Source organism: Acinonyx jubatus, chromosome B1 (assembly GCF_027475565.1).
Source record: "Acinonyx jubatus isolate Ajub_Pintada_27869175 chromosome B1, VMU_Ajub_asm_v1.0, whole genome shotgun sequence".
Classification (NCBI taxonomy): Eukaryota; Metazoa; Chordata; class Mammalia; order Carnivora; family Felidae; genus Acinonyx; species Acinonyx jubatus.
Window position 1 is genome coordinate 28,051,336 of NC_069382.1, and position 15,257 is coordinate 28,066,592.

The 15,257-nt window shown below is 36.3% G+C and overlaps 1 protein-coding gene across 5 annotated transcripts in view; it reads left to right on the forward strand.

The window, feature by feature from the left end:
* WRN (WRN RecQ like helicase) overlaps positions 1-15,257 on the forward strand; it is a 146,141-nt gene that overhangs the window by 89,957 nt on the left and 40,927 nt on the right. For all 5 annotated transcript variants that reach the window (XM_015062676.3, XM_027077326.2, XM_027077325.2 and 2 more), the window contains 3 exons: positions 4,411-4,585; positions 9,061-9,242; positions 14,994-15,095. In XM_015062676.3, coding sequence (XP_014918162.3) covers positions 4,411-4,585; positions 9,061-9,242; positions 14,994-15,095 — 459 coding nt within the window. The remainder of the gene's footprint in view (positions 1-4,410; positions 4,586-9,060; positions 9,243-14,993; positions 15,096-15,257) is intronic.

Below are 15,257 nucleotides of genomic sequence, written 5' to 3' on the forward strand. Positions count from 1 at the left end.
AATGGGGACGCCTGTCTGGCTCTGTCAGTAGAGCATGCAGTTCTTGATCTCAGGGTTGTGAGTTCGAGCCCCACATTAGGTGTAGAGATTTCTTAAAAATAAAATATTTTTAAAAATAAATAAAAGATAAAACAAGAGGGGTGCCTGGGTGGCTCAGTTGGTTAAGCATCCGACTCTTGATTTCAGCTCAGGTCAGGTCATGATCTCACAGGTTCATGAGATAGAGCCCCACGTTGGGCTCTGCACTGACAATGTGGAGCCTGCTTGGGATTTCCTCTCTCTCTCTACCTCTCCCTGGCTCTGTCTCTCAAAATAAATAAACATTAAAAAAAAATAAAACAAGAAAGTAATGAATATATTCTGAGTATTCTGGATGTGCTAGAGATCTCTCTGAAATGAGTACTCATTGCACTTAACTTCTTTTGTACCCTAGAGGGAAAACATTCTCTTGAAGAAGGCTGCTTATTCTAGGCTAGAGTCTTTTAACAGTGGGATCATTATCTATTCTCCTAATCTTTGATCTCCTCTCCCATCCATATTTTTCTCAATCTCAGTGGCCTTCCCCTAATAACCTTCTTCTTTTGAAACTGTTTGCCTTTGTGTGTGTGTGTGTGTGTGTGTGTGTGTGTGTGTGTGTGTGTGTCACACTGTGACATTTTATCTTTTGGACTGTATTGTCCTTTTATGATATCTTATGTAAATGTTCTCTTACCATCTTCCATGTTAATTCTGCCAGTGAAGGTCCCTTAGCCCAGACTGTTATCGAACTCCGCCCCCACCCTCAGGGTTCCTCCTTGCTTCTTCTATACACAATTTTCAGATTCGCCATCTGAAAGTACATCCCTGAGTCTTGGCATTTCTCTCTGGTGCCACCCTCTTTCCTGAGACTAAAGGCCAGAATCCTTAGCCTGCCATCCAAGACCATCCAAGATTTTTGTATTTAATATGACGTGGTTTTTCTGAGAGCAAAGCAAAAAAGATTTTTGCATCCCATTTTCAATCCTTCAAGAACAGTATGGTAGCAGCCAACCACTGAGAGTCAGAATGCTTTCTGTAGATCATAGGCAAAGAGAAATTTTTCCCTTAATGAGCAATAATTAGATGGAGGGTAATTAAGACTTCAGAGTGTTGCCTTTTATTTCCATTTTATTCCCTTTATTTAATTCTACCATTTTTTTTCTAGTCATTGAGCTAACATGTTTGTTAAATCCTGACTTTATTTGTTTTCTATAATCGTGATACATTGAAATTGGGTAGACAAGCCTCTCATCTATCTAATTTAGTGATTAGATGAAGATAGATTTTTTTCCCCTCCCAGAAATTGTTGTGAGGAAATAACGATGTTTAGTAAACCACTTGGTGAAGTAATAAACCCCCCCTTTTTTTTGAAAGAGAGAGAGATGAGGGGGAGAGAGAAAAAGAGCGCAGGTGGGGGAGGGTCAGTGGGAGAGGGAGAGAGAGAATCTTAAGCAGGCTGCCTGCCCACTCCCAAAGCGGGACTCTAGATCTCACAACTGTGAGAACGTGACCCGAGCCAAAATAAAGAGTCAGAGGCATTGCTAACTGAGCCACTCAGGCACCCCAGTAATGAATCCTTTTGTAATAGAGATTTTTACACCTTTGATTCTTCTGCTCTGTAAGTTCAAATTTTTGTGTATTTTTTACCTTTTTTTTAGTGTAGAAAGTGATACACAGTCTTATTGATGTGAACACTACAGATGTGCATAAATTCCAGAGTACTTAGATCTTCCCATCTGATTCCTCACGTATCATCACTGTTGACGTCTGGGCACTTTATATATATACCCTTTATATATACCCTTCTGTTCTCTGACTGTGCCGTGCAGATGTGCACTGCCAGCTTTTGTTGTTAGCTCTGTGCAGAAATAGGTACACAGTATATCCATTTTTTAGGCAATGTTCTCCTTTGATTTAAAGTGTCTTTCCTAAGATACATGTTAAAATCTGCAATTATTACAGATATATCTCTTTCTCCCTTTATTTAGTTCTGTCGATTTTTGTTTCATGTGTGTTAAAGCACTATTAATCGGTACATACACATTTAGGATTTTCATATCTTCAGTAAATTGAAATGTTAAAGCTTTTTTTTCTTTCTTTTTTTTTTTTTTTTTTTGCGTTTATTTTCGAGAGAGAGAGAGACAGAGCGCAGGTGGGGAAGGGGCAGAGAGACCCAGAATCTGAAGCAAGCTCCAGGCTCCGAGCTGTCAGCACAGAGCCTGACGCGGGACTTGAACCCATGAACTGTGAGATCATGACCGAAGCCATGATCATGACTGAGCCACCCAGGCTCCTCAATAAGTTGAAACTTCTATCATTCTTAGTAAAAAAGTGTCTTTGCTATCTTTCTGCATAATGTGAGGGCACATTAAACAAGGAGGGCACTTGTTGGGATGAGCGCTGGGTGTGACATGTAGGTGAAGAATCACTGGATTCTACTCTTGAAGTCATTATGGTACTATATGTTAATTAACTTAGATGTAAATTTTTAAAAAACTAATAAATTTTAAAAGAGGAAAAAAAATTGGGGCCCTAATGTGTAGGATATTTCAATATTCATATTTTGTTGAAGAAATTTTTCTTCTTTGAGAAATGTGTGGGTTTTTAAAAAGTGTTTGCTTGTTTATTTTTGAGAGAGAAAGCATGTGTGAATGAGCAGGGGAGGGGCAGAGAGAAAGAAGAATCCCAAGCAGAGAGAGTGGGAGAGAGAATGCCAAGCAGACTCTGTACTGTCCGTGCAGAACCTGATGTGGGGCTCGAACCCATGAGCCCTGAGATCATTACCTGGGTCAAAATCAAGAGTCACACACTTAAGTGACTGAGCCACCAGGTGTCCCATACTTAAGTTATTTGCTGTGAAGTTTTGTTACAGAAGCCCATTTGGTCGCTATCAAAAATTGCTTTGAGTAGATTATTCAGTAAAACTCTTGGAGTCAAATTACTACCTATTTTTTCTTCTCTGTTTAAGTATGCAGTGACTTTTGCCATAGTCCTTCTTAAAGGATTTATTTAGATCCACACGATCTTTTATTGTTTGCTTAGTTAATTTCATAGTACGAATGTACATAATGATGAACATTAGGTGATTTTTTCACAATTGTAGTTCTGCTGTGAATATTTGTGTCTATGTGTCTTTTGGTAAATGTGTAAATGTATTTGTAAAATAGATTCCTGAAGTTGAAATTGTATCAAAATGTGTATGCATTAAAAAATAAATAAAACAGGCACTTGGGTGGTGCAGTTGGTTAAACATCTCTTGGTTTCAGTTCAGGTAGTGATCTCACAGTTTTGTGAGTTCAAGCACCACATCTAGTTCTGTGCTGGCAGTGCAGAACCTGCTTGGGATTCTCTCTCCCTCTATCTCTGCCCCTCCCCTGCTGGTGCTGTCTCTGTCTCTCTCAAAATAAATAAATAAACCAGTTTTTCCTAAATACAGAATAGCACATTCTTTTTCTTAAGTCAGCATAAATGAATGTATTTATGTAAATGACTGTATTGAGAAATCAAACCTTTTCATTTTTAATAAATAAGCACAGGTTTCAGGGCACTCAGGTAGCTCAGTTGGTTAAGCGTCCGACTCTTGATTTCGGTTCAGATCATGATCTCACTGTTCATGGGTTCAAGCCGGCATGGGGCTCTATGCTGACGGTGCAGAGGCTGCTTGAGATTCTCTGTCTCCCCTCTCTCTATGCCTCCCCCTGCAAAAAAGAAATAAATAAAAAAAACCTTTAAGAAAAAAAGCAGCACAGGTTTCTAAAACAGACTTTTGAACAGATGTTTTCTATAATAGTTACAGTCTCAAGATTACTAGTAAATACTTCTTTGAACTATAAAAATGATCTTTAATGTTATAAGAAGTTACTGCTTTTTTAGTAAACATACATAGAAACTCATTTTTTTGATCATGAGAGAATAGGAATAATGTAATATAAATTGTATCCATTCTCCTATGTAAATATTCACTTATCTTTCTCCTATAAATGAAGACTAATTTTTCACCTAGTGCTTTTGCATTTCTAAAAGTATGAAAATTGCGTTTCAGTAGTTTGTAAGCTTTTATCAAGGCTTTTACTTAAATAAGTAAACTTGTCTCTTGTTTAAACAAAAAAATGAGTCAAAAGTGTTTGGGATTTAGTATAATTTATTTCCACATTTGACTTTCCACATTTTTATGGAGTTAAATATATCCTTTTTTCTATATGATTTCTCTTTTTTAGTGTTTTACTAAAAAAATTAAAAATTTAAAAATTAAATTAAAATTGAATTAAATTAAAATTTTAAAAAGAAAGGGGAAATTCAATAAGGCAAAACTCAAACTGGTTTTGGAAACTCAAACTGAAGCCTATATATTTATGTTTGTTCTCTTGGTTTTGTTTTTTTGTTTTGTTTTAGTTCCACCTGGGAATTTGAAGGTTCAACTATCATCTATTGTCCTTCCAGAAAAATGACAGAAGAAGTTACAGCTGAACTTAGGAAGGTGAAGTTAGCCTGTGGAACATACCATGCAGGCATGTGTGTTACTGCAAGGAGAGAGGTTCATCACAGGTTCATGAGAGATGAAATTCAGGTGTGAAGATCCATCATCATTACTCTCTATTCTTCCATGGATACAGATACTTGTCTAATATTTGCCATATCTTTATGGAATACTTTGTGTTGAGTTTAAAGAAGTCTCTCTCATAAAGGGAATTAATATATAATGTGTAAGATAGATATATGAACAAACTACTGCAGACTAGTCTTAATAGGAGCCTGCATATAGAGATTAGGTGCACAGAGGAGGGAACGCTAGCTGTTAAGGTAGCTTGTACTGTGGGGATGGTCCATCCAGGAAGAAGCTATTTGAGTGGAGAGTGAATAGAAGTTTGTTATATGCCAGGCCAGTAGGTGATGAGGGAAAGGGCATTGGTTATGGAATTCCAGGAAAAGGGACTAGCATGTGCAAAGGCACTGTGGTATGAGAGGGCCTGCTGGGTTCAGGAAATTGGGAGTATGAAATGGTTAGAGAGAAAGGGAGTGTGGAGTAGGAATGGTACAAGGTATAGGTGAAAAGGCAGGGAGGAACTGTTAGAAGGTCACAGGAAAACAGCTTAAGGGGTGGTTGGCCAGGTGATGGGTGGCCTTAAAACCTGCAGAGAGGCAGGCTGGGATTGATGTGGTGTGCCTGTAGTTTTTCTAGACTACTTTAGCCTTAGAGTTTTTTATTTAACTTTTCATTTAAATTTTAATTCATTTTTTAATAGTTAAATTAAAGTAGAATAATTCTTGTTGAAGTTGATGTGAGGGAGAAAGTGTTCCAAGAGTCTTCCAGTCTCCCAGGACAGTCCATGCGGCAGAGCTCCTCAAAATAGAGTTTGAAAGCCATCATGAAGACGACTCTGTGTTTTTGAGCAAGATAATACTATTCTAGAAACATTGGATTAGCAACCCTAAGCAGGATTGATTTGAAGGAGAAAAACAAAGTTAAATGGGTATCAGTGACCTTACTGTGAAGTGCTCCAACTGAGCTTCCTGTAGCGATTGGAATCCTAGTTTAATGGGTGTTTTGCAGAATATTTAGGAAGATTTAGATACAAACCACGTTGGTGGGTTTAAATCAACAGCTTCACGCCATCAACATCATACCCAAGGTCTGTCACTGTAAGCCTGTGGACTAGCTCTCCTCTCAAGAGAGGAACTTAACTTCTTTGCATTTTCGGCTCAGTTGGTCTTCCATTTCCCCTCTGCCTGGCTCTGTAGGTGTTGTTCAGACAACCTACCTCAAGTATGGTTCATATGTACTGTCTGTGAAGCTCACTGTGCGTTGTCATGCTGTAACACATTCCTGCCCTAAAAGCACCTATTCTCTTTCTTCCTCTTCTTTCCAAAGGTAGTAACAGCTATCACAACTGCTTAGAGTTCCCTAAATTCTTACATGTGTATACTTTTATTCTATTATCTCAGGAATTTGAAAGTTACCAGATAAAATTTATTGGCTGCTGCTTACTGAATCTTAACAATTGATATTTGAGCCATTAACTAATCAATGATTTCTTTCATCTTGTTTTATTATTAGTCATTTAGGTAGAAACATCTTCTACAGATATGAGAGATTGCAAACTTTACCTGTTAGGTTGTGATGGGAAACTTTATTGGATACATCTGGTTTCCAGTGAAACCTGTGTTCACTGAAACATTAATACTTTGAAATATGGCTTTAAAAACCTCACAGTGATCACTAATTATACTTAATATCTAGAAAGGTCTATGTATGTATGTGCCACTATATATTCCCTCTCTATGGCAGGATGTCAAAAAGTTTTATCCACATTATGAAAATTAATAAATTAATATTGATGGTGTCACCCTAGGCTGACATCAGGAGTTCTGCTGTATATGACAACTATTTAATAAATAATTCAGAAGCTTCACATTTGCATTGAGAGTTCTCAAACACCTTCTCAAGATGATGAAAATACATTTCCTCATCTATAGAGAATAGTCTGATGCTCTTAGAATTGATTACTTTCCATTGAATATTCATTGAGTGCCTACTGAATGCATACATGTACAGAATTCTGGATGTTCCTTCTCCTCTCTTTCTGAAGTTGATTTATACTTTGGTGTGGACCTAAAAGTACAGCTGACCACCCAGCTGACTACCTTAGCTCTTAATGGCTTAGATTGATTGATGCTTAGAATCTTAGTATTTTCTATTTTATAATTTTAGAGAAATGTTTTTCTTTCCCATTATTCTTAACCATATCTAACCTTATTCAGATGTAAATTTGCATTTTTAGTTTGTGACCATTCGTTCTTACTCTTAGTCCTAATTTTTAGTTTCAGGTCCTTTCATATTTTATTTGCCTTTTCAAGGTGACTTGAATTCCTTTTCTTTCTGGGATGAGGCTGTGAATAAATTATTTGGTAAAATATCTGTATTTTCACCTGAGCGTTTATGATATTTTGAAAATCATGCCTATAGAATAGGGTGATCTCATCTGAAAAGAGTATCATAAAGGGGCACCTGGCTGGCTCAGTAGGTAGAGTATGTGGTTCTTTTTTTTTTTTTAAGTTTTAGTTATTTATTTTGAGAAAAAGAGAGAGAGCATGAGCAGGGGGAGGGCAGAGAGGGAGAGAGAGAGAACCTCAAGCAACCTCTGCATTGTTGGTTTGGAGCCTGACAGAGGGCTAGAACCCACAAACCGTGAGATCATGACCTGAGCCGAAATCAAGAGTTGGACACTTAACCGATTGAACCACCCAGGTACGTGGAACATGTGGTTCTTGATCTCAGGGTTGTGGACTTGAGCTCTAAGTTGGGTATAGAAATTAGTTAAAGATAAAATCTTAATAACAAAACAGTATCATATGATGAAAATTAGATCTTCAGAGTTCTCACCGCACACACATACACACACAAACACACACACACACGCAAATAGTAACTATGCGAGGTAATGGATGTTGTAAGTAATTTTATTGTGATGATCATTTTACAGTGTATGTGTATATAAAATTATCACATTATGCATCTTACATAATGGTATATATCAATTATATCCCAATAAAGCTGAAAAAATTTGACCCAGAAATAGTTTAAAAAACCCTTAAAATTATGTTGCTTATTTACTCTCAAGTATAACAAAATAGCCCAGTCTTTTCACTCAAAGCTTTTTCTTTCTTTCTTTCTTTTTTTAAGATTTTATTTTTATTATCTCTATACCCAACATGGGGGCTTGAACTCACAACCTTGAGATAGAGTCTCATGCTCCACTGACTGAGCCCGCCAGGCACCCCTCAAAGCTTTTTCTTAATAAATTTCTATTCCTATCTTTTTCTTTAATCTTTCTTATACTTCCTTTTATCTGTTTCTTTCTCCTTTCCTTGCCTCCTTCCTCCCTCCCTCCCTCCTTCCTTCCTTCCTTCCTTTCTTCCTTCCTTTCTTCCTTCCTTTCTTTCCTTCCTTCTTTCCTTCCTTCCACTCTTGGTCCATCTTAAAACATTTTTTTTTAAAATAGCACTTTAATTTATGTTGGTTACACACACAGTTTAAAGAACCAGCTGGTTCTATAGTGCTAACAATGAGAACAGTAGCCTCTCACTCTCCTTCCTTCCCCACTTCTGTTTCCTATTCTTGTCTCTTTTAGTTTAATCTTTTGGTGTTTACCCCTAGATCTTGCAATGATTGCTTTTACTGTTACTACTTAGTTTCTTATTTATTAGATTTAGGCATTGCCACTGACTTCCTATTATGAGGAATGAAAGTTTAGCTTCCTTTCACACCCCTTCCTGCCCTTCTCCTCACTCCATTTATGTATTTCTAACCCACTTTCCTTCCAACATTAACAATTTGGTTAGATCAGTATATATATGTACTGATATATATACTGTAATATATAAATATTATATATTTACATAATTATTTCTCTGCAAATGCTTTTATTTCTAAGCCATGTAGTATATAGTTACTTTTCTTATACATCTTCTTTTGCTGCTAATACTTTAAAATTTTTTGGTTATTTTTGTGTTCTCACTAATTCTTCCCTAGAATTTCCCCCAATCATGTAAATCTTATTTCAGTATGCTCATACATATTAGATATCTACTAATTTTATCTTTTTAAAGATGCAAAAATAAATTCGTGTTTCATTTTACCATCTTTAATGAGAAGTTTTCCTTCCATCTTATAATAATGCTTTTAAAAATATTAAGATAATGTGCAATCAGGTAAGGACTCTTGAAACGTCGTAATAACAAAGACTTAATATAATAAGTACTTTAAGAGTCTGTTGTGTGTCTTGTACTCATAGGTGTTCAGAGAGACCACTTTATTTGCTACTTAAGTGAGGAATTAGAAATCCTGTTTTATGGTTGCCAGTCCCTGATTTGTAAATTGTGCAGATGATCTTTTAACCTGTGATTGTTTGAAATTATATGAAGTTCAGTTCCATGCCAGGGACTTTAGTTAATGAACTAATTAATTACTTTTACCACAAGGTAAAGATGTAAGGCTTTGGTTCTGCTACATATTTGTCAAACTACATTGTTGTTTATTCCTAGTGTGTCGTGGCTACCATAGCTTTTGGCATGGGCATTAATAAAGCTGACATTCGCAAGGTCATTCATTATGGCGCTCCTAAGGAAATGGAATCCTATTACCAGGAGATTGGGAGAGCCGGCCGTGATGGACTTCAGAGTTCTTGTCATGTACTTTGGGCTCCAGTAGACATTCAGTCAAATAGGTAAAAACATTTCTTGCTTTCACCCTTGCGGATTTCTTTCTTACCACATAAGCTTTGAAAGTATTTGTAGCAGCATCCAGACTTTCAAGTGATGTGTTAGGTGCATTTGAAACCAAACCCAAACAAGACATCTCAAGAACATTCGTGGTAAGTGTTGCCACCCAGAGGAGATGACCTGATGTCAGCTCTACCTCATTTAGTGTGAGGAATTAACTAAATGGGGACTATACTGGGAATGGAACATAGATCGTATGGGTGCTTTCCTAATCGTGCATGGACAAACTATTTTCTGTCTTCCCAGGTCCTCTCAAGTTTGATATGTGTTCAGCCATAGTTTCTTCAGATACCGTTTATTTTGTTATTGGTTCTTTCTTCCCATGCTACAGTGGTACTTATTCCAAGAGACTTTTTACCAATTCCTGTTTGTCTCTCCTTACCATCTGTTTCTTTTGTTCTATGAAAGCATGCCAGCTCTCATTGACCGTGTGTGAATAATCATGTTGCACTGTACCCATTCACTGTACTGATTGACTACCATGAAAAAAATGAAAGAGTTCAGTGTTTAAATGTAAGAAAACTTAAAGCAAATCTTCGTTGGCATGCAAATTCTATGAGATTTATAGAGGAAAGGAAAACTTCATCTTGCAAAAATTTTAGGGGCAGCTGTTAGCAACTGATTTCCTCTTCCAGAGGGGCGATAAAACCTCAGGAAAAAAACTTATATATGGTAACTGATGGGGCTGTTAAGATGAGGTATTTTCAAAATGCACCTCCATGTAGCTGAATAAATTGAGCTCTTGAATGGACATATTAGCTCATGTTATTAAAATGATAAGAGTGCCTATCCAATCCTGTTTTTATTTCATTCATCATTCAGCAGTGCTCTGTTTTGAGTGCCCACTATGTTCTAAGCATTATGCTCTGTGCTGGGGATACAGTGATAAATAAATGAAAACAGATATGGTTCCTGTTTTCATGGGGCTTGGAGTATAATGGAAATGGAAGATCTTAATCGCAGAATCACACAAGTATGAATACATAGGGTTCATTTTCTGTTCTGCATTTGTGTTTGAAAATTCCAATAGTGGAAAGATTATTTATTTATTTATTTATTTATTTATTTATTTATTTTTTATTTAAAAAAATTATTTAATGTTTATTTTTGAGAGAGAGACAGAGAGACAGAACTGAGCAGGGAGGGGGCAGAGAGAGGGACACACAGAATCTGAAGCAGGTTCCAGGCTCTAAGCTGTCAGCACAGAGCCTGACGTGGGGCTCAAAATCACGATCTGTGAGATCATGACCTGAGTGAAGTCAGTCGCCCCACCGACTGAGCCACCCAGGCTCCCTGAAAGATCTTTTAAAAGAGATCATGCAAATCCGTGTAAGATTGCAGCTGTGTTAAGTACAGGGAAGGAAAGTTACATTGAGTAGTGTATAATAGGGTGTGTATTTACCAAAAAGGTCAGGTAAGACTTCTTTCAAGAGGTGGTAGGGTAAGTTGATCTGAAAGAAGAATAGAGATTCATTAGGTAAACATGTTTGATACAAATTTTAAGCTTATCATTTTAAGAGTAGTGGTAGCTTTTGTTTCTTAACATAGTCAATAAAACCATCCCCATAAACAGAACATTACTGTTTTTCTCTTGACTTTTGTCTATGTAAACCTTTTTATAAACTAAAATAATCGGTATAGAGTATAGCTCTGCATGATACTATTAAATTTGGGATCGTATCAAGCGTATGCTGATTCCTGCCAATTCTGATTTATTTGTACATTGTGATAAAAGGTGCTGAATACTTAACAGCCCGAGTTTTATATTATGACTTTACAGGGTCATTAGTAGATATAGTTCCTGTTTATCTGAGTCTCAAAAGATATATTAAATGGTTATCTCATTAAGATTTCACAGGAAGTAACAGTGATTACTAACCAAATAACGGTGCCAGAAAACCCATGCTTGAATCTTGAGTGTAGACAGGTTGTTCTTTGCAGCCATCCTATGGGAAATAAAACTATAGGATTTAGGACAGATCTGTGTCATCCTTGTGACAAACCTCTTCTTTAGAAAACACAAAGTTTGAGAATAAATAGAGTTGCTGGTTCTCACTGAAAAGGTTACTGTAATTTATAAAGTTTAATCTCAATTTAATAGATCTTCCAACTGGTTCCATCTGATTTCTATTTACGGTATTGCTTTTAGAATCTTTCTCTTTTTTCAACTTATTTTTATTATGTGGAATATTGTGCTTTATTTTAAAAGTCTTATAAGAAGAATAACTATTAACTGAATTTGCTTTTAGATGGTTATAATTTCATGTTTGTAGATTTGTTACTGACACTGATGACAAAAAGTAGGTAAATGTAGGTCATTTAAACCAAATATAAGGGAGTCTATAGTACTTAAAAGTGTAGGCATTGTTTTCTTTGTTCTTTCTGAGGAGAAGGAAGTGAGAAACAAAGCAAAAAAGGAGCTACAGTTGATCCTTGAACAACTTGAGGGTTAGGGCTGCCCGTTCCCCAGGCAGTTGAAAATCTGCATATAACTTTGACTCTCCCAGTAGCCTACTTGTTACCTGGAAGTGTTAGGGATAACATAAACAGTTGATTAGCACTTATTTTGTGTGTTAAATCTATTATATACTATACTCTTACCATAAATAATATAAAGAAAATAAAATGTATTTTAAAAAATCATAAGAGAAAATACATTTACAGTACCATACTGTATTTATAAAAAAAACTTCACATGTAAGTGGACCCATGCAGTTTAAACTGGGGTTGTTCAATGGTCACCTGTAATTTTTAGCCCATGAGCTAGGAAGAATGAGATTAGTAAGAACTAGAGTTAATAGAAGAGACTTTTAGGTAAATTATGTGGGAAGTCATGGTGGTTGGTGGTGTTAAATTATAAAAATGTTTTTGAATAAGAAATCATTTGGGTGTTCAAACTTTCCAGAACTCACTTAACTGGATTCCCTGTTGGTATAATCTTTGAGAATTGTGCAGAGGTGTTTTTATCTGTCAGAAGGTTGAATAGTCATAATATTAGTGAGGTCCGTTTTGATGAGGATCAGGAATATGAATTAGATCTTATATGTAAATATTTTCTTTTGAAATATCTGAAATGTATTCAATTCAGACTTCTGTTTATTATTATTATTATGATACTTATGTTTATTCTTGAAAGAATTCTTGGAAAGACATGCCAAGGGAGATTGTCATCTTCTGATATCTGATATTCATGGGGTTTCTTCAAAGAAGACTAGAATTAACAGAGTCAGGATAAGTCACAGCAGCATTAACTTTTTAAAAACAAAGATGTCTTGGGGCCCTTGAGTGGCTCAGTAGGTTGAAGTCCAACTTCAGCTTAGGTCATGATCTCACAGTTTGTGAGTTTGAGCCCTGCATCGGGCTCTCAGTGGAGCCCGCTTGTCCCCCCCTCTCTCTCTGCACCTTCCCCACTCACTCTCTATCTCTCTCAAAAATAAATAAACATTAAAAAAAAAATACGTCTTTAGCATTTCTTTTTTTTTTTTCTAACTTGTTTTATTTTTTATTTTTTTAAATTTACATCCAAATTAGTTAGCATATAGTGCAACAAATGATTTCAGGAGTAGATTCCTTAGTGCCCCTTACCCATTTAGCCCATTCCCCCTCCCATAACCCCTCCCGTAACCCTCAGTTTGTTCTCCATATTTATGAGTCTCTTCTGTTTTGTCCCCCCTCCCTGTTTTTATATTATTGTTTCCCTTCCCTTATGTTCATCTGTTTTGTCTCTTAAAGTCCGCATATGAGTGAAGTCATATGATTTTTGTCTTTCTCTAATTTCACTTAGCATAATACCTTCCAGTTCCATCCACATAGTTGCAAATGGCAAGATTTCATTCTGTTTGATTGCTGAGTAATACTCCATTGTATATATACACTACATCTTGTTTATCCATTCATCCATCAATGGACATTTGGGTTCTTTCCATACTTTGGCTGTTGGTGATAGTGCTGCTATAAACATGGGGGTGCATGTGTCCCTTCGAAACAGCACACCTGTATCCCTTGGATAAATGCCTAGTAGTGCAATTGCTAGGTCGTAGGGTAGTTCTATTTTTAGTGTTTTGAGGAACCTCCATACTGTTTTCCAGATTGGCTGCACCAGCCTGCATTCCCACCAGCAGTGCAAAAGAGATCCTCTTTTTCCACATCCTCGCCAACATCTGTTGTTGCTGAGTTGCTAATGTAACCCATTTGACAGGTGTAAGGTGGTATCTCATTGTGGTTTTGATTTGTATTTCCCTGATGATGAGTGATATTGAGCATTTTTTCATGTGTCGGTTGGCCATCTGGATGTCTTCTTTGGAGAAGTGTCTATTCATGTCTTTTGCCCATTTCTTCACTGGATTATTTGTTTTTTGGGTGTTGAGTTTGATAAGTTCTTTATAGATTTTGTATACTAACCCTTTATCTGATATGTCATTTGCAAATATCTTCTCCCATTCTGTCAGTTGCCTTTTAGTTTTGCTGATTGTTTCCTTCACTGTGCAGAAGCTTTTTATTTGGATGAGGTCCCAGTAGTTCATTTTTGCTTTTGTTTCCCTTGCTTCCGGAGACGTGTTGAGTAAGAAGTTGCTGTGGCCCATAAGAGACTCTTAAAAACTGAGAACAAACTGAGGGTTGATGGGGGGGTGGGAGGGAGGGGAGGGTGGGTGATGGGTATTGAGGAGGGCACCTTTTGAGGGCACCTTTTCCATACAACAGCACTGGGTGTTGTATGGAAACCAATTTGACAATAAATTTCATATATTGAAAAAAAAAAAAAAGTTGCTGTGGCCAAGATCAAAGAGGTTTTTGCCTGCTTTCTCCTCGAGGATTTTGATGGCTTCCTGTCTTTCATTGAGGTCTTTCATCCATTTTGAGTTTATTTTTGTGTATGGTGTCAGAAAGTGGCCCAGGTTCATTCTTCTGCATGTTGCTGTCCAGTTTTCCCAGCACCACTTGCTGAAGAGATGTCTTTATTCCATTGGATATTCTTTCCTGCTTTGTCAGAGATTAATTGGCCATATGTTTGTGGGTCCATTTCTGGGTTCTCTATTCTGTTCCATTGATCTGAGTGTCTTTTCTTGTGCCATGTCTTTACCATTTCTAACAATTTTAAATAAGTTCAGTATTATGGAAAAGATCAGTTGTAATTGTTTGAAAGAGGAACTTAATTCTGATGTTTTATTGGTGTCCCATAATAGCCTATAGTACAGAGATAGTTTTAGGAGGATGGGAAGTCCTCTGAAGAGTAAATAGGGATGAAGGCTCATATTTGGATCATGAGCCTCTTTCAGTATTGCTTACATAGGTGTTTTTAGTTTTCATATAAAATAAATAAAAATAATAACTTTTTACTGGGAAAATGTAAAATTCATGTATAGTGGAAAAATTACCAAAAATCATGTAGCATATAAATCAAAATGAAAAACTTTAGGGTTTATAGTAATTTTTCAAAGGCAGCTAAAAAATTGAATCTTAGGCATAGGCATAGAATTCTTTGAAAAGTAATTTTCATAAAAGTCAGAAAAATGCTTGCTTCTCGTGTGGGTATTGACTGGCAAGGGACACAATAACTTTCCAGGATGATACAAATTTTTTTTTTATCTTGATGGAGGTGTGGGTTCTATAGTTTATGAAAAATAACAACAAATTTAAAAGTAAGAAAATCACTGATGCAATTTTATTTATTAACTTGTAATATTTGTAATTGACAGGAACCTCCTTAGTCAGATACCCAGTGAAAAGTTTCGATTATATAAACTAAATATGGTGGCAAAGATGGAAAACTATCTTCTTTCCAGAAGATGTAGGCGACAGTATGTATTATTTTTCTTATACTAATTAGTAACAGATTTATGAATGGTGCTCCTTTAAGAAAAAGTTTTGCAAAGTAATTAGAAATATTTAGAAATAGTATTTTGTTGGTGTTACGTATGTGCTGATTTTTAAGGCAACTTTCTTTGTGCTTCAGTAAACTG